This window comes from Cygnus olor, chromosome 14 (assembly GCF_009769625.2).
Source record: "Cygnus olor isolate bCygOlo1 chromosome 14, bCygOlo1.pri.v2, whole genome shotgun sequence".
In the NCBI taxonomy this organism is placed as follows: domain Eukaryota; kingdom Metazoa; phylum Chordata; class Aves; order Anseriformes; family Anatidae; genus Cygnus; species Cygnus olor.
In genome coordinates this window covers 6,430,835-6,455,003 of record NC_049182.1, presented here as the reverse complement: position 1 = coordinate 6,455,003, position 24,169 = coordinate 6,430,835, and the positions used below count along the sequence as shown (strand labels likewise).

Here is a 24,169-nt window from a genome sequence, read left to right as displayed (position 1 = left end):
TCAAATACTCTCCAGAAAAGCTTAGAAGACAAAAGGGGGAAAGTGGGGAGGGGTGGGAGGAAGAGTGTATTCCCAGGCATGAGCTTCCTATGGCCATAGTATTAAAGAACCTGAGAGGCTCTCCTCTGAACCACCTGCAGAAGTGAAATTGGTACTCACTTGTCCTGTCAATCTTGTTTTATGATGCACACGGTTATGCATCGCACAACACGCGAGCACTTACAGATTCTCAGCACATCAATTAAAGTCCAAGGCATGCAAAGCCTCGGTAACACAGTCCCTTCATGTTCTAGTGTAAATGTTTACAATGTTATGAATTATATATACGCATACATACACGTATCTGCTGTATTTGGGTATGTCACATTGCATACTAAAGGAAGTCTAGTTTTCTTGAAATTAATATTTAAGAAAATTTGAAAGTATTTTAATTCAGTTGCAGGGAGATATTGAAACCAATTTGTTCTCTGTATAGCTATCATTTTCTAAACAAGAAACAGTTCAGTAATTCCTACTCAGAACTGACTCTGAGCAATGTTTTTCTCTTCTTCCCCCCTCTTCATATTATGCCTTCAATTTACTGCATGCCAAAAATCTACCAGCCTTTCTAGTCCAGGAATAGCTTTGCTATTTCAGTTTCAGTAAGAGAAGTTTATTCATTAACAGTCATTCATAAACTTAGCGTGCCAATTACTCAAGCACTCAGTCATGCACAGTGTTGAAAAAAACCTCAAGCTGATAATCCAATAATCCGTAATAGAAGTATACATTGCTTCAAATTACGGGGTGTACCACACTTCATTGTCAGCCTGTTTAAAATATTCTGGAAAGTGAATCTATGTTAGCACATACACTACAAAAAAAAAAAAAGAAAAAAAAAATCCAAAGTCCTAAAGGAAAATTTGGTATAGTCAATATAAAAGTAAGACTAGATCTGTTGGTTAACAAAAACGTCCTTAACCAGCCTTTTAAAAAATAAGACCCTGTGGGAAAGAGTAACAGCTGGTGTGTGAACACAAACATTATGGTATTGCCAATATAATATTTGTTTCTGTTACAGTTGGGATGTTTTAGAAGGAATTTGCCATAAGCAGCTTATTCTGACATGCCTTTTCTTTCTGGAAGAGCATTTCCCTTTTTGCTACCTGCCTTCCTGGACTGCAGTCACTTTGCTGTGACTAAGATGTTTACTGAGAACCTGGGTAGAGGTGGGGATGGAAATTGGGTTGGGGTGGGAAGGTGAAAGGGGTCTTCTGACAGCCAGACTGCTTGGCCAATCCTTCCTTACCCATCTCTGTAAAACAAAATGATATTTCTTGAAAATAATAATGAATTAGACAATATTTACACAGGGTCTTCCATACGCCTTGCTTATATCCACGGAGACACAGATAAATGTTCTCCCAAAGTCTAACTGCATGTTCATAACCCAGCCCAGTTTTGAATTCCTTCATGTAGAGTAAAACACTGCCCCTGCCCTGTGATGATCTTGCCTCAGCTTTTTGTTGTACAATAGCATTTTAATAGCTGTGGTGATAAACAAACACCACTGCAGAAGCCTAGGGGTAGGAATGCACCCTGTACAGGTTAGGAAATAAAAGATAGCTTTGAATTGGCACCTTAACCAAGTGGACACGGTCCCGTGAGGCTTTGAAGTGGTCTGGGTCTGATTCTTATCCTAATTACACTTCTGTATGTCAGGAATCACCAGTATGACCTTCACCTAATCAAGATGAGTTGGCCCCTTCTGAGCAGGAATCTGTCAGATTCCAGGCTACTGCTCTGAGCAGTCCACAGCCTGAAAGTTGCTACCAGCCTCAGACCCTACTGGATCACGCTAACTGGCTTTTTTCTATTCTCTTCTGTCAGAGACAGACAAAAGCTCTTCAGTTCCAGATTAAAAAAAAAAGATACCATTGTGAATATGATGTCTCTTAAAACAAGAGACATTTTTTCCTGAAACAAACTTTTAAGTAAAATAGGTGATTGGAGGGCTCCTGATTTCAGCCCCTTGAAAATACAACAAAACAAAAGGCAGGGGAAGGAAAAGGACAGTAAGCATATGCATCTCCAAACCCTCTGCTATACCTCCGCAGTGCTAAACAGCACTGCAGAGGTACCCCTGAGTGAAACACTAACCAGAGACTTCTAGAGTCACAAGCTAAGCAACGTAGCAGGTATTCTCAGCAGATAGAGTGGTTTACTCACGATAACTGAAATCTACCAGAAGTTGTGCCTTATGACCTGTTGTGCCTCTGCTCCGAGGCTGTCAGCTCCTCTGTGAAATATGAATGATTTAGCAAAGCCTTGCACTAGGCAGCTCTGAGGATACTCTTTAGCTTCTTTGGTCTGCAACCTATGATAGGCCCATTAGAGACCCTGCTGGCAGCGCTGTCCATTCAAGGTTTGAAAATGTGATGAGGTAGACGATTCTACCTAGAAGCCCTTATAAATCATTCAAAGATAGATTAATTTGTTGTCATCCCACCAGAGGTGCAAAGTATTTGGGACCCTGCCCTCTGCAGGAATTTTATACACGCTTCCTTCCACCCCTAATAATTCACTCACATCTCAGGCAATTAAGACAAATTAATGTGAAGTAAGTAAAACATTTTCTAACTTGCAATCTAATCTTAACCTTCATCTCTAATAAACTGCCTTAAGCAACTCCAGACCTGCTCTCTGTATAGGCCAGAACAAAAGAAAGGTTCCACACATCCGAACTGAAACCATTTTCCCCCTTTCCGTTGAGTGCAAAGAGCCGGAGAACAATAGGCAAGATGAATAACAAACATTACTAACAAAGCTGCTGTCTCAAATGCACTAAACAAAGTGGCCTACATCTCTGAGGACACTGGTGCTTTGCAGATTTTAGGTACCATGGACTGGCTGTCCACCTCTGCTCCCACTGAACGTGACCCTCTTCTGCAGGACCCACTGCCAGAACACACATTTACTCCTCAAATACCCAAAGGAAGCTGCTTCTGGAAAGAGATCAATACGTGGCAGGAGTGGTAGGATCCTGCCCCTACGTACAGGGGCACTGCATAATACGAGCTTTCTACAAAGACTTCTTTCAAGGAGGAGACTTTAGGTATATGAATTTGGTCATTCCCCCCCCTTACTCCTCTCAAGAAGGTATTGGAGACACCTTGCTTGTATGGAGCAAGTCAGCAAAGGGCCTGTTTTAAGTGTCTCAGATTTAATAGTGGAGAATAAAGAAAGACTGAAGTTCATTCTGCTACCCACCAAGTGACCCACATTAAGGAGGAAAGCACTTGTAAGCAGCAGCACACTGCAATTCTCCTGTTCTTAGAGAAACACTTCCCTTGGTGACATAAATTTCATAAGCCAACACATCCCCATGAGATGATCTGGGTAGAAAATGATCCCAGTATCTGAATGAGGATGTTAATCAATGTCCAGAATTAAATTACTTCATTATCCCAGTGGCGACCAATGATCATTCATCTGTGATGGAAAACCAGCAGAGAAGTCTGTTCTCATTTCATCCTAGCATGCAGGTGAAAAGGGCTCTCCAAATTTCAGTATTAGGAACAAGATGTCTGACCACCTAATGAATATTATTGCTATGTAGTTACTGATGGAAGACAAGGGTTTTGAGAAACAAATCCTGCTTTAAAATCACAACATCTAAATCAAAAGCACAACATCTAGATATGTCAGATCATCTAAATCTATTCATGGAGTTCCACTCACTCATTTTCTGCAACTCTAGAGCTTCCCTGAGAATGCCAAAGTGACTAGTACTAAGACAACAGAAATCAGAAGGCCCTATATCAGCTTATTTTGTCTGTATCTGCTCTCACTGTTGTGGCACATTAAATCAGGCTCTCACTAATTCCAGTAAATTACCCTTTTGATTGGCTATTGTTACCTTGCATGCTTTCTATTGACCTTTGCCCATCAGCAAAGGTGGAATGATTTCTATTCTTATTGTGTGGTTACACTTCTGCATCCTGCACCTTTCAAGAAAAATGGCTTATCACGTTTTGTCATAAACTACAAAAAAATAATTCCAGCAAATCCTCCCCATCATGGCTTGATTCACCAGCTCTAACAAAAAAAATCAGTTGAAATACTTTTGATAACTTCAGTTTGCAGAGAGGGGGGAAGCTCCTAACACCAGGGTCTTGGGATAAATGGAGCACAAAGAAAGCAGCGAGAGAGGCAGGAATTCTTCCTGCTGCTCCGACACGAGGCACTGGAGGGACCAGTAGCAGCCATGAGCAGACACCTCATCACCAGGCTGTCTGGCTGCTGCCTTCTAGACACTTGCACAGCCCAGAAAACAGCAACTTTTGCATTTCACTCAACTTAATAAAGTATTGCTAACTCAGCAGGTCAGTTCTTCTTAAAGGAGGAAAAAAAAAAATCACTTCTCTTTCCCCCTCTCTTCCCCCAGATTACCCCAAACAATTTACATTTGTATTTACAAGCCAGACAACAGAGAACATTTCCCTCGAGGGAAGAAGGTTTACAATGGTATCTCTCAGCCATGCTCACTGCTTGGTGCAAAATAACAGAGTCCCCTTAACCTCTTGGAAAGCTGCCGGTTTGCTCTGGCTGATCTGGTCCCAGAGGTCGGCATCCTTCGATCCCGGTGGTGTCACAGATCGGGTACACACCTCCGAGGTGCTGCTGAATCTCTGCTGACCCTTCAGGAAACCAACGCTCAGAAAACCAGCAAAAGAAGTGTGGCTTTTGAGCCCCTCTGTAGGGCCAAAGCCTAGAGAAGGCTTGCAGGGAACAAAAATAGATGGAGACAGATGTGCGCATCATTTACACGCGCTGAGCACACCCCATTACGCAGACAATTATTTCATCCATATAATGCACCATGGTAAGCTGCTGATCTGGGGACTGCAACACATCTGGCTGGTACATAGACACAGTTGGCATCCTGTAAATACATCTCTGCTGGATTTAAGTGCCAGCTGAGAAAAACAGGAGAAATCTTAATTTACCAAACCCTCATGAAATTTGGATTTTGAGAGGGAGGGGAGGAAACAAAACCAGCATACTTTTGCACCTGCTTTCCTTTTGATTTCTCCCTCTTCATCTTGCCACTGTGGCTCACAGCCCGCTAGTGGGGGAAAAAAAGAAAATTAAGAGAAAAAAAGAAATGCCTTAGCAGAGAGCCAGGGAACTCTGTTGTTTTTATCAGCGGCTCATTGTGGGGTGGGTTAAAAAGGGGGAAAGCCTGCCAAGAGGCTGCCAGGATGAGGAGTGCCGCATGCACGGAGCAGCGGGGCTTGCAGTGCCATCAATCATCGCACGCGCTGCCAGCAGATGAAAGCTGCCGTGTGCAGCTCCCCCCACACCTACCCCCAGAGCAATTCCTGCCCCTCCGACCCCAGCCCAGGCTGCGGATCCTGACCCCCAGCCCAGGTGGGATCGGAGCAAATAAGCACATGAATCAACAGACAGCAGCTGTGATCAGTGGTGGATCGGATCGCTATTGCGTCTGTCAATGGCAAAATGCAGTGAGCCAGGAACCGTGCAGGAAATCCAACAAAATCTATCACTTCTCACCTTTACCCATTTTCCTTTGGATTTTGGTTTGTTCTTCCATTTTGGATGGTGTGAGTAAAAAGATGCTTTGTGCAGAGCCCCAGGGAGCACAGGCACCTCCTCTCTTCACTTACAGAGGAGGTATAAACCCAAAACCACGTAAGGGTCAGCCATCATCAGCACTCTTTAACAAATCCTTAGCTGCAAGCATCCTCATTGGTGCCAAGAACCCCTACGCAGGATGGGTAGGGTCCCTTGTTACAGCAGGAGCTGTGCAACACAGGCATTACTGCAGGTGGGAGCAGGAAGGAAGATGCTCTGAATTCCTGGGTGAGGCAGCCTTATCTTATCTCCTAACAACTGCAAAGACAGCCTGTGGACAAGAAAGTGACTTTTCACATGTTATCTTTACTATCTTGTCTCTCTGGTCACTCCCACTGCTTTTACCTGCTGGAAGTGCTGTTGAGCAGGGCTACTGTTCACAAAATATCCCCCCTCACACACACAGAGATCATTTTCTTGCACCAGAGCTCCGCAGATCTAATCCACAAACCTAAATGTGAGCATCCCACCCCTCCTGCTGCCCTGTGCACCTGAGAATCACAAGCATCCTCCTGCTCCCAGCCCCTTCCATCGCACCCTGACACAAGGCTGGGGGCTCAGAAGTCACCTGCTGTCGGTGTGGCTGGCAAAACACGAGCCCTGTCAGACCCGACTTGCTCTCCCACATCAGCATGGGCCCTGCAGCACTGCCAGGACTGAAAACACGGGGTTTTTGTCAGGGAGCTGAGGAGATGAAAGTCAGAGGGCAGCCAGGCAGGGAGGAGAAGAGCTGCCCTCAGCAGGGGTGCCAGAGCTTGGCCATTTGTCCCAAAAGTTACGTCTCTTTATAGTTCATGAATAAGCAGATAAATAACACCAGAAATCAAAGGCAGCACATGGGGAACACTCACCTCCTGCTGCCTTTGTGAGGCAGGGCATTTGCCTCATGTTTGTCTACCCAGACCTACGCCAATTAAACCGCACTTTGCCTGCAATGCTGTTGGACACAACAACAACAATTCTATCAGAAAACAACAGAAGTTCTTTTACCACTCATCGCACACAATACAGAATATGCATGTCAGAGAACCCCAGCTTTACAACGGGGCCCACGACTTTCTAGGTAGGTTGTGTGCTAGCTCAGATTCCCTTTGCAAAGGATCCATAGCACAGTTTCAGAAGATAAAAGCCACCACCACTCAGCGCTGGATGTTAAATCCATTCTAAAAGAATTCTATTCAAACCACCTGATTCATCAAAAAAAGAATAAAGCACTTGCAATATCCTTACTCACTCTTAACAAGCAGCATAAATCCTTAAACTAAAACTAATTTTTAAAAAGCTGCCGTGGCAAACTATTTGAACTGATGAAAACGCGACTGCTGGTGTGACTGCAGAGCTATAGATAGAAGAGCACCCGCGATTTCTCGTAACTCTGACACTTGTCTGGTCTGTGATCTAAAACCTTCTGACGTCAATAGAGGTTCCCACCACAGCTCTCCATGCAAACACTAAATCAGGAATGCGTCAACGAAGAAAATATTATTACCTAAAATGTGAAACCTTGTCTTGTAAAGACATTTTTCCCCTTTATTTACTGTACTCAGGAAGGTGGTTTATGCATAACTTTAAACATCTGCCTAGTCCCCTTGGCTTTAAAGGGAATATTCAGCATGCAGAAAGCTAGACACATGCTTTTGTCTTCACAAGGTCTTTTTTCATTTGTTTTTCTATGAAAATAGAATTGTCTTTTTTTAAACCCTTCAGTATATGGAAACGCAAGATCCAATGCTGGCATTTGCTGGATTTATTTCACAAATGGTTAAAATCTGAGCATTGACTTGCAATTCTTCACTGTTCATGAGCTATGGTTTCTAACCTGTCTCAGTGGTTTCGGATTATAAACCTCTAGAAAGTCACTACTTGTGCTGCAAGAGCTGTAGCCTCTTCTGGAGGAAGGTTTAGTCGAGAATGTCACCAGGAAGAATTCTGGCTTCAAAACTCTGAATTTAACACGCTTCTCGGGGTGGAGACAAAAAGCGCCTCCATCAAGTAGTATAAAGAAGCAAATGGGCTTAGCTCAGAATATCAGGCACTGAAAGCTTTATCTGTAACACACCCAAAGAAATCAAAAGCCGGAAGAAGCCTTCCCTCCAGCTCCCTGGGGCATATCTGGAGGCGGCAGGGAGAGCGGTGGCAGTGGCACTGCAAGAGGCACAGCGAGGACAGAAGGGATGCCTGGCAGTGGGAACAGTTTGAACAACGGTCCTGGGAAGAGGAGGGATTGTGCACGCACCCACACATTGTTCTCCTGCAATTTCTTGGTCTCCTTGGGCTCCTCCCCTCCCAGCTACACACAGTGCAGATTTCTTCTGCCCCCTAGCCTTTTGCTCAGTCATTTATTATTTCCGTATTGCTCTGTCCAGGCAGAGTCAGCAATTGTTCCGAGTGCTGGTGTCTTTCCATAGAGTTAATCAGTGTAATTGGGATGCTTTATAGCTCCAGACAGGATGTTTTGCCATATGGGGTAGGAGCCATGGGCTGCAGGAACATAGCAGTGGAAAATGGAGACATCTGAATGCTGCAGTCTGAAAAGACTTTCTCACTCCAGCAAAGTTGTGGCAGCTTCCCTGGGCTGGGAATGGTCGCAGAGGATTAATTCCCCAGGGGCTGTGGAAAAGTGCCTCCCAGCTCCTCTCCTGCTGTACTGCTGGTCCCTGAGGCTGGAAAAAGGTGTGCAGGACCTTTAACCCAAAGGATCCCCAAATGCTCTCAAAACTTTAACTGATTACATCCTGTGGCTACTGCAATGCAGTTACTTGTGGTGCAAGAGCTAGAATTGGTTTAAGCAGCTCACAGCAACTGAACAACCACCCAGGCCAGAGACAGCAGTATTTACAAGCCTCCTTTTACCTTCCTACCCGCTGTGAGTAATAGTAATAAAACACAATAAGAATAACTGAGTAGATCACTGCATAGCTTGCTGTCCAGTTCTTCCTCAGGGTGAAAACTCCTTCCTCAAATGTTCTTCAATTCCACATCTCACCAGCCTTGCTGTACACAACTATCTCCCTATCCTTTCCCAAGGTCCAGCTCTACTCCATGCTCTACTGCTCAAGCTCTCAGATGAGCAACAGCACAACCAAAAACCCTAAGCCAAAACCTAAGTTGTAATTCCTCCCCCCAAAAACCCATCACAAAAATTAACTTCACGAATTCATGCCTGTAATCCGCCCCACATCCACGCTGCATGGTGTAACCTCCTGCAGCTGAGCATGAGCACGCAGCGTGCAACAAGCACACCCATACCACTCAGAGCTCCTTCTGCTCTGCACCAGACCAGGCCGGAAACACGGCACCAGGGCTCCCTTCTCCCCCCGCACCTCCTCTCTGTCCCTCCTGGCCACTTATGCTGCTGCAGGCGAGGAATTCAGGGACAACGTGACAGAGAAAAACACGCAGAAAATACGTTTCATCCTTTTTAATTGAATTGTATATCAATATTGATTGTGCTATTCATTTTGATAGTAGATCTAATTATTTTTTTAAAAATAAGTCTGCCTGCAGTCTCTGCCAAGCATCCCCAGGCCAGCGCCTGGCAGCATTCCCCTCCAGATAACATGCTGACGTGCAGTCAGGAGCAGCAGGCTCGCTGCGGGGTTTGGGACTCTCCCTGTCCCTCCCTGCAGGGAAAGCTCTCATCTGTCTGTCCGTCTGTCTGTCCTCTCCGTGGCTGCTGAGGACAAGATGGAGACAGGCAGCCCCGGAGTCAGGCTGAACAGGGGCTGGGCCATGCTGGGCTCCAGTCTCTGCTGGGGGGGGGGGGGGGACTGGGGGGGAGCCAGGAGAACAGAGCAGGGAGCGGGACTGGGAGCACTGGTGGCCACGCTCACGTCTGGCCTCGGCGCGTTCCCACACAGCCCCTTCCCGCGGGAGAGTTGCCATGGGTACCGCAGCTCTGCTAGTTAATCGTGGACAACATGGTGCTTCCCTCTGCCCAAACGGCCAATGTTCTCTTTGCGACCGTGGCTCCTGTCAGAGCCTGCTAGAGTCAATAAAAGTCCCGAATCCCTGGCCCGTGCTGCAGGCGGGGAGGTTGCTGGCCTCCCCGCAGCGCTCCATCCGAGCACCTAGCAGTTCCAGGGCTCAGCAGGCAGGTGCAGGACTGCCCAAATTTTCTTCTAAAGGCTAAATGCATCCAAACCATCAGCAATGTACTTCCCCCGCACACACACCTTTGCCCCCTGGGGTAGTGGGGTGCAGCCTGCTCTTGCGTCTCACAGCCAGCTTCGTCTGCCGTGGTGCAGCAGCAATTCAAGCACAGAGGGAAATTACCCTGCAGAGCAGTTACTGCTCCTGCAATTAGAGCCAGGAGAGAACAGTTTCCACCAGGAGCTCAGCTAGCCAAACTCAGCTACCTTGGCTTACAGATGGGAGCCACTGCTCACATGTGAAGCAGCCAAAAAAAAAAAAAGGAAAACCAACACAGACAGCACATGGCTCCTCAGCAGACAGGTGCCTCGTTCCCCCTCCTGGCTGCACAGCTTGGCTGGTGCAGTCTCCCTATCCCACTTCTCTTTTTCTTCTCTGATGACCGGGCTGGGGACAGCCTCATGCTCAGTGTGAATAAGCTCCCCTCGTCCTCAGAAGAGCGGGGAGGAAAACCAAACGTTCCCATCCCAGTGCTCAGGATCAAACCAAACACACCCAGGGACAAACTGAGGTGTTCTCCAGCCTCCCGCCTGGGAGGAAGCTTGCAGGGTGCCAGTACCGCAGGCCCAAACAGTGCCAACCTCCGTGCACATCCAGGTGAGCAAGTCAAAGGCCAGCTCCGGCCCCTAAGTTACGCAGCTGCACCGCTGGTGGTGCTGTGTGTGAGCTATCGAGCTCAGGCAGCAATTTCCTTCTGCTGCGTCCCAAACCCCTCCATCCGTGGAAGGGGGGTTTCCCATAACGCTCGTATTGTGAAGTGGATATTCCGGACTGAAATTCAGCTGCACTAAGCGAGGTCGGTGGCATCCAGACCTAAACCCAGCTGCAGTAACTAGAAGCACAAGTAGCCTCCATGAGAGCTGTGCTGTGCCCTGAAGGGCCGAGGCCAGGGACAAGCCCAGGGCATAGAAACAATGGAATTTGTCCTCCCCACGTCCCCAGGACCCCACACCGTTCGACGCAGGCCTAGCTTCGAAGACAATGTGGCAAACAGTTGTACTGGTCACCTGAGCCTGCCCCAAAGACCTGGTCTGATATTCCCCCTTTAATACCTGTTCACAGAAAACAGCACATCTGAAGGACAAATGCATGAGCCAGCTACCCTGAACATTACTGTCAACACATGACAGCCAAGCTTCCTGGCTTGCTTTATGTGGATAGATCAGGTATCTTCCATTTCATCAGCCCGCAGAGAGCCCAACCAGAGGAATAAACCCAGTGCCAGTCTCTTGAGCCACTGACATCACACCAGCTTCCCTTCACAGGCACCTGGTCCTTCCATGCTTTTCAGAGATATTTTTCCTCTGCAAACACTCATTTCACAATGTGCTTTTGCGGCCAGACATTCATTTTTCCCCTCTCAGAACTAAAGATTAACAATTAAATTATTTGACAGGGGAATAGAGGCCCAGTGCTAATTAAATTCCTTGGTCTCTCCTCTTTGCAGAGGAAAAAAAATAGCTCTCAGTATCAGCATTCGACCAGAACAGGGCAGTTTGTGATGTTGGAGTTAATTAAATGAGCAGCCATGGGCACAGCCAAAAAAAAGAAAAAATAATATTTCTCGAAGGCCATACAAAGGTTGTGTGGAAAGAAGGAAACGACCAACTGGGAGCTGGGAACTGAGCAAGCTGGTGTGCCCAGACAGCAGAGGGTTCACCTCCTAAACCAAATACCTGTTTATATCTCATCTGGCTGGCTGAAACAAAACAACGAGACACAAAGCAAAACAGCACTTGCATAGGCTGGGGGAAACCCGTACCAGGTGTCCTGCAAAGCTTGGCTTCTCCATTTTAAGGAATGTAATTTTTCAGTGGCCTGAGCAGCTGGGCTCTTCATCTCCACCTGCTCTCACATTCACATGCCTGCTGGTGGGCCAGAGCTCCCGGGGGCTGGCTGGTGTCTGCTCACACACCAGCGTTAATACCACAGAAGATCATGCTAGTTCAGTCCTTTGATGCAATCCTTCCCGTTGTTGTTACAGTGATGATTGCATGATGGCACTTTCTCAGCCAGATCCACCAGGGATTGCACCAGTGTAAATAACATAATCCGCTGTCTGGCTGCTATTAAAATGCACCAGGACGCTCTCAGCTCAGGCAACACTCCTGTGCCAATGCAAACTACATCCTCTGTGTTTTTGTTATATGTTTTGCCTCTATTTATTCAGAGAATAAGTTTTCTCCCTGAACACAACAACTCACTCTAAAGTTACAGTTCTCTTATCATCAGTATTTTTCAACTCACTTGGTGACTTCCCCCTCCTTGTCTCTGCTGGGCCAGGAGATGAGCAGTCCTGGGGGACTTTCAAGGGTGCTCCTGTATAAAATAACAGGGAGAAAACCCCAGAAAGCTCCCAAGGGAGCACACAGTGCACTGGCCAAGATGAGATGATCCTGGATGAGAACAGAAGTTGGTAGCTGTTTGGGTGCTGAGCTGGGCTGTTAAGGCAAAGCTTGGTTGTCACACCCAGAGCGAACATCTCAGTGCTGTGTTAGACACAGCCCATCCCTCCAAAGCATGGCAGGGTGGACCAGCCTCCCTGCTGTCCCCAGGGATGCTTTATATTATTATTCTGACCTAGAAAATAGACATACCTGCCTGCTGCCCACAGAGCCTGTTGCTGGAAAGGTTTTGCTGTTTCCTCATCCCCAACTTTCTTGCCAAGTCTCGGGGGGAAGTTGTTACAAGCTAGTTTTAGAAAAATATGTAGTAACCAGGAGGAAAGTCAGGGCTTAATCATTCCTAAGCCACCCAGGTACAACAGACAGAAGTCACCAGAGCTCCTAAAACACACACCAGGAGGCATGAAACCATCCTCGGCAGTTTCAGCATAATCCCAAAGGTGCTCAACAGAAGCTGCTCGGGAGGGTGGGCACGAAGCTGCAAAAAGCAGCGGGGCTGTAAGAGGGTGTTCCTCCCCCAGACGCTCACAGACATCATTTTTACTAGCTGTATACTTCCATGTAGGAAGTGAGCCTGTGAAATTTATTCTACCTGCAACTTCAAAGCAGACAAACAGAAAATGGCATCCAGAAAACACCAGCAGAGTCGCTCTTTGGAAGTAGCGCCAACACATTCAGCATGGGCTCTCCTACAGCACTTACAGGAAAGCTGAAGACCATATCTGTGCCCTTCTACCTCATTTTTAAAGGGAATGCCAGGGGAATTGTAGTTTTTAATTATCTTTTTGCACTTAAAGCTTATTAGATTTGTATTGCCTCCATCTCCTTCCCACCCCCCACTCTTCCACTCCCATACACTTCCTCCAGTCGACAGTTAATGAGAAGAAATCAGCGTATTGCACTATCTGGCATCTTGCTGCTGAAGTGGCAGGAGTCTTTCGTTACCAAGTCATTTGCTGCTTAATTGAAATCTTTTCTCTGGATTCATTGCCATGCAGACACTCTATTGGAATGCAGCGTTGGAGCCCAATATTGATTGCCCTCCCACTCCCAGCTTTCCTATTCTGAGTTTGCAAGTCAATTGCACCATATTGTTTTCCTTCAATAAATAAACAAGCAAATAACTCACCCACTCCACAACCCTATTTACCCCTTCTTAGAGCAGGGGTAGGATGAGACAAGAAGTGCCAAGTGGCTATAGTAAAAGCTAGACCCACATTTTGTCAGCATGAGCGTGCATCAGCTGGTTCTGATAAGGTTCAGGCTGGGAGCAGACTGTGAAGATACAAAGGGTAAATGAAATCCTAGCTTTATGTTCTCACTGGAAATTACCTGGAATTTATCTCCCCTCTGTTGCAGAAATTAAAGATTTTTTTTTGCTGTAAAAAATAAGCTAACAAGCGCAGCACCCTAATAGAGTTGCAGCTTGAAGCCAGCCTGCAGTTGTGAGTTTGCAGGGCTGAAAACCAAGGCTTGGCAAGCTGTGACCTGCTAACACCAGAGAGGAGAGTCAATGCAACATGCGTTGTCACTGACTCCTGACTTAGAAATTATGGCACCCAAGACCTTTTCAACCCCACCTGCTTTTGAAGTCCCTGGAGAATTCAGCGGTTCAAAACACTCTTGTCAAGGCCTTGTGCAGATAATGTTTGTCTCCAGAGTCTCAGCTCAAACTTGTTCTGTATCAATAGATCTGAGAGCTGAGTCACATTAATGTTGTGCATGGTAACTATACCCAAATTCTTCCTGATGGATCTCGTGTCAATGCTGTGTCACTTCTGAAAGACACAGGGTTTAACTTCTGCAGAGTCTTCCGCGTCAATGAGAAAATTCAAAATTTCTCAAAATGTTGTTCTTGTGCTGTAAGAAGACTGCATAGCATCATTTGTGACTGCACAGGCAGCCAAACACTTTGTGCCTCTTGTAAACATGCTTAAGCCTCTCAGATGCTCAGCCACAGCAGTTCCTTGCAGTTCCCACACAGCCCTTGTACTTCTAAAGTCAAGAGCTTTGCAAAGGGCGAAGCAACGAACCCCACCTCCTCCTGAGGGCTTTGCCTTATTACGTATTTGCATTGCAATACTGCCTGGAGGCTCCAGCCAACATCAGGCTTCTGAACCCACAAGCAGAGACTGCTCTTGTCTTCAGTACCTGGCAAGTTGTCGTCGGTGGTGGTTGGTTAGTTTTTTGGTTTTTTTTAATTATTATTTGTTTGCTTGCTAATCTAGGCAATTTTATACCGCAGTTTCAGCCGGGGATGAGAATCTGTTTGCATAGAAACCACATAACCACAGGGCAGGAACTGAACGGTGTCTGCTCCTGTCCTGAAAGTCAAAGCTTCCTGCAAAACTGGGAACAAGCACCTGGTAGCAGGGGTCACTTGTTCCTGCACAGATAGCACCATCAGAGGCTTCCTAAGCCAAAGTCACTGCCCTGCAGATCCTGCAGACTCCCATGGACTCAGAAGGCACGTTGCCAACCTTAGTCAGGCTGCTGAAGGAGAAGATTTGTCTTTTGCAGATCAGTCAGTAGCTTCACTTTTTCTGCCCCACAGGCCATATAGGTTCTCAAAAGATTTTGTTTCCTTTCATCTCAGCCCAACACGAGTCCCATTTCAGGATCACACTCAAGACACCTCGCAGTCCAGAGTCCGTGTTGCTGTATCGAGCTCAGCCCCCTGCATTGCAGGTACCAGCAGCAAGCGCTGGTCTGACCAGCGAGCAGGGAGCAAGCACACATCCATCCCCTACAGTCCCAAATGCTCCACAGCAGCTATGGCTTCACATGACATTCATTTAAGCTTCAAATTCCAAATTGCTCTGATCCCACCTGCCTTTTGGTAGATTAGGCTGGGTAACAAATATGCTCCTTGCTATTTGCGGTGTAATTAAGCAGTAATTGCTCTCCAAGGCTAATCTCAGAGTGTATTTTTCCTGCAGAACCCAGCGCCAGAGTTCACATTTGTAATTTAGTGGCATGCCAAGGAGCTGTACCTAAACTCACAAAAGGATTTCCTCCACTCATCATTTCTCTTCCACTTTGGTGGCAGCTGGGATTCTGCATTCAGAGATGTTTGGGCTGGGCAAACAAATTAGCAGAGACCAGCCTCATTAGGAATCCACATGAGTACCCATCCTGCCTCACAGTGGGAATGAGATGTTGATTGCTCTGTTTCTGGACCCCAAACTCTCCCCAGCATGGGATATGCATTAAAATCTCTTCTTTTTCTACTCACACAGCCTGGCAGCCTCCAAAGAAGCTGAAGCAGCAGCACGATCTGCCCCCAAACCCATGTCTCCTTCTGATTTCTTGGATAAGCTGATGGGGAGGACTTCAGGATACGACGCCAGGATCAGGCCAAATTTCAAAGGTATGCAAAAAAAAAGAAACACTGTTTTTGAGGCTGTTTCCTTTTATGACTGAAGACTGCATGAATACCTCCCTAATTGTACAAGGAATACAAACAATCCTTGTTTTCATATGAAATATGTATGATAATGAGATTTGGCACACGGATGCCCTGTAGATGTCTGGAAAGACATCTCATTTCCATTCAGAATGGAAACAACCTTGTACCAACTTCGCATGCAGCCAGCACTTTGACATCGACACAGCGAGGGGTCGGGGATCCCTGCTGGTCACTGATTGGACTGGCAGGAGCTGAACCTCTTGCAGGTTAGGAGGAAAACTTGGATTTTCCCTTACGTCGCTGCCCACAGCACCCTCTGGCAGTGGGTAACGCTCCCTCCTTGCGCCCACTGAAGCCCAGAGGAAGCTCTCCCAGCAGCTCGGGAAGGAATTCAGCAGGATGCCAGGGGCAGCTCCAGCCAACCCAGCCCTGTCCCCTCAGCAGGGGTCTCCCAGGCTGGGGCTCAGCACCACTCCATCACAACAGTTTCAGGCCCCTTTCAGCCACTGTGCAGCCTTCTTCAACGCTCATTTCATTCATTTCCTTTGTTTCTTACCAGTGAATCCCCCTCCTCCCTCGCAGAGCCCCTGGCAAGGCTAACACAGGACTCCCAGGAACCATTAATCATGGTGACAGCACCTGCCATCCAGCTTCCTGCAACGAGCCCTGCGCTGGGCTCTTAAACCCAAAGCTGGGGGGGATGCTCATGCCCTAATAATCAACTAGGCAACACAAAACACTGCCTTTTCATCCGGATCACAAAGAGTTAAAAATACCCTGTAAACTGTCCTACTGCTAAATTATGCGCACACACAAAGAAATTAAACTTAAATATTTAATGAAATGTGTACATTATCTTCTTGCTGAAGGCAGCTCTATTGTAATTTTATTCAAGATAATTTAATTTCAGTTTTGTTTCAATGAACTACACCTTCCCCACAGGGCAGTTTTGCTGGCTTAGCCTCCCACACGTAAATCAGGCTCCAATTTATATGGGAGGTACAGGAGGTGCGTTACAGAGCTTGGGGTTGTAGTTCTCAAAGCAAGTCATTGGAATTAACTGGCACTAACTCATAGGGGGCATTTTAATGGCTTAGATCTAAATGAAAATAATACCAAAGACCCCTATCAGATTGATTTGGGGGGGAAGGGGAGATTAACAGAAAGAGGGCTGCAGCTTTTCCACCCTCAGGGTAAGCTGGGCTGTCCCGAGGGTGCACTGCGCTGAGCCCAGACTCAGCTTCGCTCAGCACACCAGCACAGGGGCAGGATGAGCAGGGCCAAAATCTTCCATGCACGCCAGAGGCACGAGCTCATGCTGTCACCCAGGATGTTAGTGCAGGGTTTTTCTTCTGTGTCCCTTGGGAGGGGAAGCCACATGTACGTAGACTACCCACGTGGTCCACAGAATCCAGAGAAGCATCCTCTTCCTCCCGAGGATTATGGATAGCATAAACCCACTGCTAAACCCTGATCAAATGTGCACTTACAGCTGCTGGATAGACTGCAGCACAAGGGCTGATGAGCTCAGATCTCTGTTACACGGATTTGTTAACACTGGGCCTGCCAGCCACAAGCCTGTGGGATAAGAGGGGAGGGGAACAAAAAGGCACCATTTTGTAGCTGGTAGCCCATGCTTGCGCTTACCCATCTGGAAAAGGGGCTGTGCAGACTGAACAGTCTGTGAGCTGCTGCTGAGCTGGCAAGGGGCTGTCTGGAAGCTGGTCAGACAGAAACCTGCTCAAATTGCCTGGGATCCGTACCAAGAAAATCCTGGGCCATGGAAAGCACTGCTGTAACATGACTGCAGCCTTACTCCCACAGAGGACAGGCAAAAAGTTTCAGAAGAGTCCAAAGCAGGAGAGGAGGGAAGGGAAGCTGATAGGAGCAAACCAAGCTCCAAACATCCCATTAATTTCCAACACAGGAGGAAGACTGCACTGATTGCAGGCACAAGCTTCTCATTAAAGCTCCCCCCCCCCAGTATTTCATCTCAAGGCAGCTGCCAGACTGCAGATGTGGCCTCAACAGGCAAGCATCGCTCCCTGAGCAAGGCTGAGCCATCAGGCAGCAATTGAAATGCAGACACTATCCTGGTCCCCATAAGCATGGAGGAATTATCTAAAAATCCACACTTGCTGTTTCCAGAGATCTACTTCTTCCCAGAAGGATGTCTCAGGGATGATGTGAGATTAATTCCCCCAAAGTTAAAGGGCGACCTTGGTTCCTGAGGTGTTCTCTGCTCTCTGAGCCCTTTTCCACCCCATGCTGGGCAACGCCAGTAGCAGCTCCCTTGGGAGCCCCCAGGGTAGGAGCCCCCTTTGTCTCTCATCTCTCTCCTGGCCCTTTCCATTGCCATCATGTTCAAGGTGAGTTTGGCACCTATACAGCAATGTGGAGATATCTAAAAAGCTACCCTTCCTGGCTGTGATCTATTCTTTTTTATAGAAACAGTTTACAGAAGTGGTATATAAACATTCAGCCAAGCAGGGGAACAGAAGTGAAGCAAGAGTACTGCCTGACATCAAGCTGGCATCAGACCCAAGGCTAGACTAAGCTGGGTCATCCAGACCTCATTCCCATCCTCAGCCCTCAGCTATGCTGTTGTCACAACAGGTTTTAATATTGCAGAATGGAAACATTTTGGCTTATGAACACACGAAGTACTGTTCCAATCTGTATTTGTCATGCAGGCCCACCAGTGAATGTCAGCTGCAACATTTTCATCAACAGCTTCGGTTCGATTGCAGAAACAACTATGGTAAGTAAAAATCACAGCACAGCTGTTCAGCTACTGGCTCAGCCTCATTGCACCCCCAGCAAATGCAGCAGCCGCCTCTGCCTTAGTGTGACCAGAGGAAAGGATTTGCGTGTTCCTGAGTTTACCTTGGGTTTGAGTAAGTTCATGGCCAACACACAAGACTCTCACTGCATGTAACCTAAGATCACACAGCCTCTATCCATCTGCAATTCTATGAAAATGCTGTAAAGGCAAAGTTTAAAGGTCACAAAAGGGAACAAATGAACTTTTTCCTAAAGACTTGACAAAGGCTCCAAGCTCAGAGACATTTGCAGCTGCTTTGTATTAAGTGCATTTAGATAAGCATTGATTGAAACCTCTTAAGTGAAGGGAAGCCAGCTGAATTCAAATCCAGTCTGCACCAGATTTCATGTTCCCAAAGATCAGAAATGGGTTTTCTGGAAGATGTTAAAAAAAATCATTACCTAACAAAAAAAAAAAAAATCAATATTTGCAAGTTAAGGCCTACTTCAGACAAAATTAGTGAACATGGCTAAAGGCTGGATCTAATTGGCAGGGCACTAGGAGGAGAGAATCAGGAGAGCAGGAGATAATTGCTCTGTCTAAAACCTATTAAAGATTGGTTGTGACATGATCAGTGAACAGCAAAGGAAAGCTCTGGAGGTGCAGTGCTTTACCTCCATGCTAATTAAGGATAATCCAGAAATATGGTGTTGAATTACTCTGGTAATTCTTTTTCTAGAAAGATAGTGAATGAAGGTTACAAGATTCCAGCTTCAGGTGTTTTGTGCATTCAGCCACGATGTCATAGACTTGATGTATGGGTTGCACCCAGCGACTTCAATGAGTTACTTGTCATGCACACCGCTGTCAGAGGAGATCAGCAGCCATATACCTACGGTTATAAGCCCCTTCTAACACTACTCCTCATACCTTGCTTCTGGAAGTGCTTGGGGTGGAGGTTATTCAGTTCCAGTAGTAGAAAATAGCTGCAACTCTGTCCAAGCACAAAAATATATTTCATAGTTGGATTGCAGAATTTGTCTGAGTTTATAGATGAGAAGTGCATTCATGGATTCATTTGTATATAGTGTAAAAGAGAGAGCTAGAACTGAAATACACATCTGTTCCTAATGTACTGTTTTATTGGACACCTCCTATGGTGTTACAGGCAATCCTACAAAAATTCAGCAGAGAAGATCCACAGCCTGCAAAAGAGAGGGGCAGGCCCACAAGGGATCCCTATGCAACATACAGCGCACGTTACACAGTGACATGTTTTTCAAAATATGCCCTATACCACAAGACGCATCGTAAGAACACGCCACAGGATCCCAGTAAGCAGAATGCTCCATAAAATTAGCATAGACTAGCACAAGAGCTAGAAATGTAGTTCACCTCCAAGACATGCTGCAGGGACTTGCTATCCTCTCCAGATGCCCCCCATTACATATTCTATCTTTCATTTAAAAAGAATAAATTCCCATGGGAACCCAAGAACACCCTCTAGGCACATTGCTTTGTCTAGAAATACCCTAGCCAGCTCTGACAAGCTACTCCAGATGTCAGGCTGACACAGCATTGCACACAACCTAATATAACGTGCTTCTTTGGGGACTGCGTTTCTGCTTGTAAATGCTGACAAAGACACAGGCAACACAGATACTGAAGCATTTAAAAAGGAGAACCCAGTAAGCAAGAGCAGTCTGTGGGACAGGCTAATTTGGGATTTACTCTGCAGAGAAGCCAGGCTCTCTTTGCAGCAGGTCAAACAGGCAGTGTCAGCTCCCCAACAGTTTCTGGGAAGGAAAGAAAGTCCTGTTGTGGAGGGATTTTGACACTACGACCTGACTACTTTCAATTGGAACAAGTGATCTAATTATGTTGAGGGAGAAAGGTTTGAGTGCAGCAGAGGTGATTCAGCCTTTCACCACATGGCCAAGAAGGCCATAGTCCATCACTGACACACAGGACTGATTACCATAATGCTCCACCAGCTGCTTCACCGGCCACGAGAGAGAACAACACTGTGGTGTAAATCACAGCCATTAGGCACCCAAAGCCTGACCACATTCAGGTCCTGGAGTACTGCAGAATCCTGCAGTTGGTAACTATTTCACTAGCAGCCAAAGGAAGAGAGAGAACAGATTTTTATGGACACTAAGAGTGCAATTAGAAAAGTTTTTAAAAATATAACTGCAATGGGACTGTTAGTTTGTACAGAAGACACCACTGACATTTGAGTTTACGTTGACTGCATCTCACAAATCAGCATAAATCATGAGGTCACCATGCAGAGGACTGGAGAGACTGGAGGTGAAGGTTCACTTACAGCTTGAGGTATCATGGCAGGAAGAGTATAAAATACTGGAAAAGAGAATGAAACAAATATTTGATACAGTCACTGAGGTCTACAGACCTCAGAAAAGAGGGAGAGTTAGTGCTGAGAGAAGGCACAGACCTCACAGAGCAGGCAGAAAGCTAGCATCTCTGCCACAAAAAGTTCAGAAGGAGCAAGGCAAGCAGCGGAGGCCTGAAAACTCTGGCAGGGAGAGGGGCAAAAAATAAACACATCAAATAAAAATAAAAGAGACAGTGATCCTCCAAACTGAATTCCCTAAAGCAGGGATGAATTAAGGTGAGGAAAGTCAACTCCTTTCAGCATCCTGCAGAGCTGGAGACCCATCATAAAAGCCTTTAGTGGTGCCCATAATTAATGGGACATTTATATTAGATTGTGGTTCGTATAGTACACTCATCAACCTTGCTTGTAGTTAACTCTAAGGACAAGGGAACACACAGTTGGGAACATCCTTGTGAACCCAACAAGTGCCTCAAGAGGAGACACTACCAGCCAGACAGGTTCAGACAGCCTCCTTCTGTCCCAAAACATTACTACAAGAGCGCATCCAACAGCAGAGGAGTCCAGATGACAAACATGATGCATCCGCTCTACTGGCTTACTTTTATTAAAGAGTTAAACAGAAAACTCACAAGCTGTTAAATCCCTGCTTTGCTCTTTAAAAAAGAAAACAAACACACACTCTCCCCCCAGCCTTATCAGAGTAGGAAACTATAGCAAAGCTACAAATACTTCATTCGAAGTGAAATAGAGATCAAGCACCTAGGGAACGCAGTCCTGTTCTTCAGTGAATAAACTGAATCTCCTAGCGTGAGACAATGCTAGGATTATCTGAGCACTTCATCTAACAAACTCCCTGCTATAACAAAACTCTCGGAATAAAGCGATGCCCTTGATCTCTCTTCCTGTAGAAGCTCAGTTTTGTTTATTGATATCTAACTGGCTTAGGCAGCTGGGAGCATTTTGTATACAGCAAAGGAGGAATATTCTTGAATATCATCACCTAAAGTTGCCAGGAACTTGACTCAGCGCTCAAGGTGACCTGTCCCAATCCCGTATTTTTAAAGGGCTCACAAGCAGCAAACAAGTCTAAGATAGAGAACTACAAAGCTACTAGTACAGGCTCCCCCAGACACAGGGATATGTGCAAATTTATCCCCGCTGATTCCGTGCCATTGTCATCCCAGCTGAAAAAAGCAAACCAAATGTAACCTTCCCGACAGCTGCAGCACAGCCACATTTGCTCTCCCAGCACCTCCTAAGGAGAGGAGAAGCTAGAGCCTGCAACTGTCCAAATACAAAATACTTGCTTATAGACATCTGTACAAGAGTTTTCCAATCAGATAACAAACCATTCCTGCAAAACAGACTGAGCAATTCACTCCAGCCTCACAAGCCACAGCACAGCAAGTAGCAGACGTAACTGATGCAGTATACAGGTCGTGCATTTAATACAGGGCCCACTTACCCCAAGATCAGCAGAAGATATGAATACCAGCACCCAAAGCCTGCAACAAAGGACCCCAGACACCTACCTTCCTCAAGCAGTATGCTTCCTCCCCAGGCCAAGAGAAGCCTGCGTGCCAGGCCTCAAATAGGCAGACTGGCTACAGCTGAGGTGAGGTTACAGGTCCCTTATTAACCCTAACAAGTGTTGCTCCTGCATGTGTCTGTAATCAGTTGGTGGCAGAGTTACCCTGTGGGGTGATAACCTGTGCCCAAGCCAGGAATTAAAAGTAAAAACCTTTGTTTGATCTCTTTCTAGAGAATGAACTCAGTGTGAATACAGGCCCTTGCGCTCTGCCACCCAGGTGGGATCCCCACCTGAGGGAGGCCACTTTCTGCTTTCTTTCTTCCATCAGCAAAATGTGAAGGCTTTCACCCCCTGTACATTGTGGAGGCAGCTCTTAGGGAACTGCTGAGGCAGGGATTGAAGCCTTTTGGGTTTCCTGGCAGCCTCTCTCCACTTTCTTCACAGTCCTACCCCAGCCTGCCACTGCTTTCATCACCACACTGCTCATCGGGTGCCAAGGCCGCTGTGTCTTGGGAGAGAGTGGCTCCTCGTGAGGCCTTGTGAGGCCTCGTGAGGCCTCGTGAGGCCTTCCTTGGCTCCTCGTGAGGCCACTACGCAGAATTTCATTTCAGCATTATCAAATTGAACACTTTGATCACTTCAATTATTTTCTTCCTGCCCTGCATCATTTCCCCCTTGGGAGCAAAAGGTCTTTGTGCCAAATTGCAAAGCTCCTGAATGCCATAACACGGGCTTGGTGCTTGCTGCTCCCCAGCCAGCCAGAGGAGCAGGCTGCATGAGATAATCAATGCCTGGATGTGATCAGCACACAAATGAGGATCTCAAGCGATAAGAAGGAAATGGAGAAAGATTTTTATTTATTTATTTATTTTTGCTGAGTTAGCAGACCCAGTACTTTTTTTTTTCTTTTTTCCTTGAGTGTTCACATCAGAATTGCTCTGTTCTGTCCATCACATAGCACTAACCGTGGACTTCTTGGTGATGCTAAGTAAGATCTCATACAACTGTATCCAGAAGAAACACTATAAGACTCCAGGTAGCCTACAAATGAGTGTTATCCAACTCATTGCCTCTCAGCTTGACTGCAGTACCTAGGCACAAAGTTTTCAATACACAGGATCCTTTAGCTAGTCCAGAAATCTGCAGTCCATACTTTTGGCTATGCCATGTCCACAGACATGCTCTCCAGGCCTTGTGGTGGCTCCTCGAAGCAGGCGAGAGAGCCACCATGGCCCGGCGGCCCTCGTGAGGGCAGCTGAGGAGGCATGGGCAGAACCAGCAGCGCCCCCGTCCCGGCTGGGCAATCACAGCCCCTGGGGAGCGCGGCGAGCAGGCCTTGGTGCCTCAGCCATGGCGTGAGGAGGCAGTGTCCTCACTAGCCTGCTACAGCACAAGTTTCTTCTGCTACACAGAGGACAAAAGTGCCCCCATCCTGCCAGGCAGTAGGAGGGGACCTAGGCCTAGGGGTAGAATGGAAACAGGTTGCTGCTCAGGGTGGTAGGCAAGCCCTGTCCCTGCCCACCTCCCCTTCCCATCTGCCCTTACATAACAGGCATGAGGCTCTAGAACACGACAGTCAAAACAGCGATGTAGACAAAAGCCCATCCCAGTTGGAAGGGGTGCCTATGGCAAGGCAATCTACCCCCAGCATCGCTACATCTTTTGTCATGACAGAAAGAAGGGTTATCGTCATGGGGGACTGCCTTCTGAAAGGGACAGAGGGCCTGATATGCTGTCTGGACCCACCCACAGGGAAGTCTGCTGCCTCCCCGGGGCTCAGGGGAGAGACATTGCCAGGAAAGTCACCCACCTGGTACAGCCCACCGACTACTACCCGCTACTAGTTTTTCAGGCTGGTAATGATGAAGTAGCAAGGAGAAGTCCGAGAGTGATTAAAAGGGACTTTAGG

At 46.8% G+C, this 24,169-nt stretch overlaps 1 protein-coding gene and 1 long non-coding RNA gene across 3 annotated transcripts in view; one reads left to right on the top strand and one right to left on the bottom strand.

Moving 5' to 3' along the window:
• The window catches only part of GLRA1 (glycine receptor alpha 1), a 37,693-nt gene that overhangs the window by 2,318 nt on the left and 11,206 nt on the right, over nucleotides 1–24,169 (top strand). For both annotated transcript variants that reach the window (XM_040573648.1, XM_040573647.1), the window contains exons 2-3: nucleotides 15,434–15,564; nucleotides 18,297–18,364. In XM_040573648.1, the coding sequence (XP_040429582.1) occupies nucleotides 15,434–15,564; nucleotides 18,297–18,364 (199 nt within the window). The remainder of the gene's footprint in view (nucleotides 1–15,433; nucleotides 15,565–18,296; nucleotides 18,365–24,169) is intronic.
• Nucleotides 20,580–22,358, bottom strand: LOC121077966. Its single transcript, XR_005824392.1, has 3 exons — nucleotides 22,262–22,358; nucleotides 20,826–20,906; nucleotides 20,580–20,731 (listed from the first exon to the last, which is right to left on the bottom strand). It is a non-coding gene; the product is annotated as an uncharacterized LOC121077966 (long non-coding RNA).